At 41.9% G+C, this 7,235-nt stretch overlaps 1 protein-coding gene across 1 annotated transcript; it reads right to left on the bottom strand.

Moving 5' to 3' along the window:
• Window positions 1-3,391: 3,391 nt before the first annotated feature.
• Window positions 3,392-6,473, bottom strand: LOC136622278 (apolipoprotein L4-like). Its single transcript, XM_066598088.1, has 2 exons — window positions 6,411-6,473; window positions 3,392-4,168 (listed from the first exon to the last, which is right to left on the bottom strand). Exons 1-2 carry the CDS (start codon window positions 6,471-6,473, stop codon window positions 3,392-3,394), a joined length of 840 nt encoding a protein of 279 aa, XP_066454185.1.
• Window positions 6,474-7,235: the final 762 nt, after the last annotated feature.

Raw genomic sequence — 7,235 nt, 5'->3', positions numbered from 1 at the left:
TGGGAAACAAACAAGAAGAATTGGAGCTCCTAACACAGGAATGGAAATATGATGTCATAGGCATCACGGAAACTGGGTGGGATGATACACATGATTGGAATACAAGGCTTGTACGGTACAACTTAACTCTTTTTTTTAAAATAAGAATTAACCCTTTCCAATCCAATCTTGGATTCAGGGTTTCTTAAAAGGCTTTCTCTTTTTGCTGTTATACAATGGTGCCATCTGCTAGCTAAACCAGTGTGTGTGCACCAGAGAGGCTCTGTCAGTGGAGTGGCTGGCAATAGACAGTAAGAATACCCTGTCGGAGGTCTTCTGACATTGGAGCTATACAAGCTTCAATGAAAATGCAGGAAGACGTCAGACAGTGGATTGTAAAGGGTTCAAAAAGGATAGGAGGTGATGCATTATATGTTAGGAAAGCAAACATCTCCACAGAGAATAAAGCTGCAGGTAATAGTAGTTCTATAGAAACAGTTTGTGTAAGAATACAAGGAGAGAACAACAGAAAATACAACATTGTAAGCATTTACGATAGGCCGCTTAGACAAGCGAATGAACTTTTTCTATATCAGATGGTCAAGTGCTTATGAGAGATTTTAACTTTCCCCACATTTGTTGGGAATCTCTCATGTAAAAGTAATGGATCCAACAAATTCTTATCCGCTCTTGCTGACAACGTTATCTTCCAAAAGGTAGAAGAGAAAACTAGGGAAAATGCTACCTAATTCTTACCAACGGAGAGGGAATGTTTGAGGAAGTAAGGGTGGCTGAAACCTTAGGAGGCAATGATCATGCTATCCTTGAATTTTGGATAACAATGGAGGAAGACCTGAGAAGACTCAGACCTCAAGCTTGGATTTCAGAAAAGTAGATTTTAATGGATTTAGAAAAAGGGTAGGAAGAATCCAATGGCTGGATGTTCTTAAGAACAGAAATGTTCAAGAAGGTTGGGAAATATTGCAAAATAGTCCCTAAAAGAAGGAAGAATGGAACACATTTAAAGAGAACAGCATGGATGAACATAGAACGTAAACACGTATTAAAAAGTAAGAAGAATAGGAGGGGAACTGGAGGAGGGGACCTAAAGCTGGTTTAGATGCCAAGTATTATCACCCATTTCTATACTGATTCTCGCGGTTTCTCATATTATCAATAGCTAAATGTGGATGGCTTATATAACTGTTATTGTTGCTGTTACATGATTGGATATGCTATGACTATCTTTTGTTATACCCCTGCAAGGGGAATTACCAGCATAAAAGGCATATAATAATAATAATCTTTATTTATATGGCGCCAACATATACCACAGCACTTACAAGACAGGGGGAATAAAAGGAAAACCATGAAGTAATCAACTGACAGAAACAGTAGGGGTGAGGGTCCTGCTCCAACAAGCGTATTACATACTACAAATAATGGGGTCATACAGAGAGATAAGGGTTGGAGATGTCTAAGGTATGGCGAAGTGGAGAGTGTGGGATGCTATACACATAGACAATGGTCAGATTGAGCCAGAAGGCTGGTGCTGGTCTGAAGGAGTCTTGCAGGTAAGAATGAGAGGTTTGAATTAAAGGAGCACTTAGTCTGATTGCTTTAGCAGAGCGGAGGCCGCAGGCTCAGGGGTGAAGTGAGATGAAGGAAGCAATGTTTTTGCTTTTTTTCCATTTTTGTTTTTTCCTCCTCCCTTTTAAAAAAAAGTAACTCGTTTATTTATCCATCGATGTAGCTGTATGGGGGCTTGTTTTTTGTGGGACGAGTTGTATTTTTCAATGGTACTATTTAATGTACCATATAATGTACTAAAAAACTTTTTAAAAAATTCTAAGTGCAGAGAAATGGAAAAAAACCGACATTCCGCTATTTTTCCGTGCGCCCTGTTTTTACAGTGCACAAACTGCAACAAAAATGACATGATAACTTTATTCTGGGTCAGTACGATTTCTACAATTTTTTTTTAAGATATTTAATTTTTTTTAATGATTTTCTGTCTACATTTTCTATGCACAATAACTTTTTAATTTTTCCGTCGACATATTTGTAAGAGAGCTTATCTTTTGCAGTACATCCTTTCGTTTCTGTTAGTATTATTTTTGAATATCTACGACTTTTTTATCGCCTTTCATTAAATTTTTTCTTGGAGACAGGGTGACCAAAAAAGCATATTTCCAGCGCTCTCTTTTTTTTTTTTTCAGATGACGTTCACCGTGTGGGGTAAATAATGCATTACTTTGATAGATCGGACTTTGACGGACATGGCGATACCAAATATGTATTTTTGATTTATTATTTATTTTATTGTAAATATGGCAAAAGGGGGCGGCTTGATAGGCACACTGCCAAGACAGCTCTGGGGACTTTCAGAAGGCCCCCGGGTTCCATGACACCCGCACGGCTCCCCTGATCTCATCGCGCGCGCGCGCGCGCGATGGGGGGTGTACCATGTTCGGGGGATTTAAATGGTTTAAAGGGTTAGCAGGCCTAATCGGCCTTGTCGGGGCCTTGTCGGGTCCTTTAGGCCGATGTGGCAAAGCATACTGAGGAAGAGTTTGTGGTCAACAGTGTTGAATGCTGCGAAGAGGTCGAAGAGGATCAGTAAGGAGCAGTTACCCCTTGATTTAGTAAGTGTACAGGGCAGATTGTTGGGGGTTGAGAAGAGAGTTTATGTAATTTGATATAAAATAAATAAAAATCCCTTTGAAATTAAAAAGGAAGAAGAAAATGTTTATCAAATGAAAAGGGGGGGGGGATATCTATAAGAATATAATGCCATCTGCAGAAACTGTAGGGCAAGTGTCAAAAAAAAAGAAGACTGAGAGGAGACTTAATATCTGTCTACAAATATGTGAAGGGCTGTCACAGTGCAGAGGGATCAGTCCTAATCTCATTTGCATAAGGGAAGACTAGAAGCAATGGGATGAAACTGAAAGGGAGGAGACACAGATTAGATATTAGACAGTGAGGGTGATCAATGAGTGGAACCGGTTGCCATGGGAGGTGGTGAATTCTCCTTAAATGGAAGTGTTCAAACAAAGGCTTGATAGACATCTGTCTGGGATGATTTAGTGAATCCTGCACTGAGCAGGTGGTTGGACCCGATGACCCTGAAGGTTCCTTCCAACTTTATGATTTTATGATTCAATAGGAGCACTAAAAGTTCCTAGGGCAGCATGAACTCTAAATATGGCCCTGACCATACAGACTCTCTTTACCACCGCCTTCAAGTACATGGCTTTGCTGCTTGCCTGAGGTCGTAAAAAGCAATTTAAAAAAAAATTAGTAAAAAATAATCTGAATTTACAAAAGGTAACTAGAAGCACTAAGTTCATCTAGGAGAACACCAGCTCTAAAGGAAATTATGTGCATCTTTTAGAAGTAAAAATATTATTTAGTATTTAAAAATAAAGCTCAGTTCCTTGCTGCATTTGTCATGTTCTTCCTGCAAATCCAGAGATATTATTTTCAGCTCCTCAGCGCATGCTCTTATGCTTGCAGCTTCCTCCGTCTTACTCCCCTTGTGCAGGTCAATGGCTCCCTTAACAATAAAAATGGCATCAATTATAATAAACACAGCTGCTAAAACCCCAGAAATGACAGCAGCTGCCTGAACCCCCCGAGTGGCTAACTGGGCCCCTCGAGATGCCACTGTCGATATTTTGCCCAGCTGAGTCATTCTCGAAGCCTCTACTGCAGATAATACACTTCTTCCCAACACTCTTGTTGAATCAAATAATTCATCTTGGTTGAATCTAACCTGTATGTTCTCAACTTCTGAGCTAATATTGTCAGAAATCTCTTTCAAACCTTTCATCATTTCATTAATTTGATTTACAAGCTCTTGCACTTTGTTGCTCTTCTTTTTCATATTTACAGTATCAGCAATTGAAGCCGATGCCCCAGTGACTCCTCCAGCTACAGCAACACCAATGCCGACACCACTGACAATCAGGGATGCTCCAAGTGTAACAGGAGCCAGTGCCAGGCCTACAATAGTAGTGATGCCGCCAGCAATTCCAAATGAACTTCCCGTAACACTGGCAATGGTGGCTCCTCTGTGGAATTTGTCCAGATCTTCTGCAATCGTGGTCATTTCAATGATGCAGCTTTCAATTTTTTCAATCAAATTTCCTACCAAGCCTTTAAAACCTCGAAGATATTCTTTAATCTGTTCACAATTACACAAGAAAGTTATGTTTAATAAATCAATCAGCTACATACAAACAAAACTCTGAAGCAATGAGGGTTAGTCAATATTTATCTGCAAAGCAGTTTCTTTTGGCAGCACTGTCATTTTCACACGCATGTGTGATCTTATTACTCCCTGCACAGATTTGAAGTTGCTAGGTCAATTTAATTGACGTAACCGTGACATTAACCATGGCAGTTCCGCTTTTTCTTTGCAACAAATTAGAGCAGTTTTCAGTCATCCGTTTTTTGTGGTCTAAAGGTATATCAGGCTGAAATCCATTCAAGATTTTCAACACAAAACAGGAAGTGTTTTGCTGCAACAGAATGTCTACAAATGGATTCAAAAATTCAAAAATGGTCACACAAATGTTACACATTAAGATGGAGCCGGACACTATTCACTGACACAACTGATGACTACATTGAGAACATATGTGACATGGTTCTGTTAGACAGATGACTGGTATTGATGAAAATGATCTGCAAATTAGTCATGGTTGTGACAGGCCGAAGTCTGCAATCTGAAGCAAATTCAAAGACGACTGTCGAAAGCCATTGTGTCACTGCATGATAATGCCCCTCTGCATACTTCTGCCTATACTTTTGAAACTTTCAAGAAACTCAAGTTTAAGGTATTGTCTCACCCTCTGTATAGTTCCTATTCTGCCCCTTCAGACTATCATCTGTTCAGTTCATTCAAGAAGACATTATGAGGTTGTCCATTTACCTTGGTCCAAGAACTGAAGGAAGTGGTGTACACATGGCTCGCTGCTCAGCCAAAAACATTCTTTCTGAGGGCATAAAGTAGCTTAAGCAATGATGGAAATGCATTGAAAAATTACATTATAAATCTTTGTTTTCCATTTTTATTGATATAAAGTATATACAGATAGTCCCCGACTTGCGAACGTTTGATTTACGAACTTCGCAAGATGCGAACAATCTGTCCTACACAGTATGATGTAATGCTATGGCATTACATCATACTGTGCAGGGACCGGAGAGGCTTCTATCAAGCCTGATAGAAGCCTGTCCGGTCAGATCGAGGGACACTGTGCGGTTGCTAGGCAGCCAGGGGCCTTCTGAAAGACCCCAGGGCTGCCTATGCAGAGTGCTTATCAAGCCGTGCACTTGATAGGCACTCTGCATAGGCAGCCCTGAGGCCTTTCAGGAGGCCCCCGGCTGCCTAGCAACTGCACAGCGTCCCACGATCTCATTGCGGGAAACTGTACGGGCCCCCTGAACGTTGGGTGCCAGCTGACAGCGGTATTTAAAGTGTTAACAGTTCCGACGAGCTGTGCGACTCGTCGGAACTGCCGGCGCCAGGTGTCCGCTGTAAGAACAGCCTGCACCCGACGTTGCATGGAGCGGGATCCGACCGCGATCCCCTCCATACAACCATTTTTTCGGACTTGCGAACAAATGGACTTGCGAACAGGCTCCTGGAACGGAACCTGTTCGCAAGTAGGGGACTATCTGTAGCTGTATTGTGGGCAATCGGCATTGCTAGGTATTTCCCCCGTGCCTTGTGCCAAGATTAGAGGCCCATTGATCCAAATCTTTAGCCTGCAATGTGTAACAGGGGCTCCTTCAGGGACAAGCGAAAAGAATGTGGAAAAAAAAACTGGTGTGGGGGGGCAACCCTCTAAGCTACTAGAAGATAAAAGATCCAATATGTGATAGTGAAGGCACTTGTTTTTTGTTATTTCACAAGATAAAAACCAGCAATTGAAAACACGCGTTGGGGACGAGCCCCTTCGTCAGTTTGGCTGGATTGGACACAACAGGATGTCTGGGGGTGACACAATCCCAAAGGTGTTTTGGGTGTGCCAGAGGTCCTGTATGTGGCAGGGGGACAGGGGAGAAAGAAGTTTTTCACTATCACATATTGGATCTTTTATCTTCTAGTAGCTTAGAGGGTTGCGCCCCCACACCAGTTTTTTTCCACATTCTTTTCGCTACACTCATGCCCACCCTGGTGGAGCGTCATCTGGTTGGCAGCACCTCCATCATTTGAAATACTCCATCATTGGAAACACTTTGTACTCCAGAAATATCCCACCACCCTCACTGGGTCTTGCTCCACCCTCCTTTTTCATCTCTTTTACTCCCTTCAGGGACAAAGAGGCTGTTGTGTGTCTTCCCCTACATCCGCCCATACTCCTTCCAGCCTTCATGTTCCTGGTGTTTGTTCTCCTCCTCAACCCGTTTCTGTTCACCTGCTGCCTTTCCCTCTGTTGCTTGGGTTGCAGCATTATGTAGCTCAGGGGTGTTAAACTCATTTTCACCGAGGGCCACATTAGCATTATGGTTGCCTTCAAAGGGCTTTTTATTAGGGCTCATTCACACAGGCGTATTTGTGCTCCATGTTACATTTGTATTTTCTAAAGTCAATGGGATTGCATAGATACCTAGGGAATATACATGATACATGCATATTCTGTGCATATTTATACATGGATGCAGGAGAAATCTATAGAACCATCTATAGAAGGTCCAAATTTGCTGTGCATATTTCACGGACCAAAACTGCATATGTGCATGTGAAAGGTTCCTAAATGTAACTACCACTTAAGGGCAGTTTCAGACTGCCATGTTTTTTTTCCCGTTATGATAATCACGGCCGCATAACGGGACAAAACAAAACCACTTATTCCAATAGGATTTCAGTGGTTTCGTTTTCTCTCTTTTCTCGGCTGTTAATACTACGGCCTAGAAAAGATAGAACCTGCCCTAACATGTCTATGAAGCTGATTAGCAGTATTAAGGGAAAAAAACACTGGGCTACTACTTTACATATAAGTAGCTTACTGAGCCAATCAGCCGCTGCTCCCGTTTTGACTGCTGACGTATGTATCATTTTCCCATTATGTATCCAGCAGGTTATGCATGACATCAGCACACAGCTCCCTGCTGCTCGCTGATTATATGTATAGCTGCTCTTCAGGAAGTTCTTAGCTCTGCCGGCTGTTCAGTACTGTCTTGGTTCTGCAGACTTCTCCTTCCATGAGCCCACTATCAGTCCCACATCCTGTACTCTCTTT

This window comes from Eleutherodactylus coqui, chromosome 1, assembly GCF_035609145.1.
Source record: "Eleutherodactylus coqui strain aEleCoq1 chromosome 1, aEleCoq1.hap1, whole genome shotgun sequence".
NCBI lineage: Eukaryota > Metazoa > Chordata > Amphibia > Anura > Eleutherodactylidae > Eleutherodactylus > Eleutherodactylus coqui.
The sequence above is the reverse complement of the archived record's forward strand: the minus strand, read 5'-3'. Positions and strand labels throughout refer to the sequence as shown.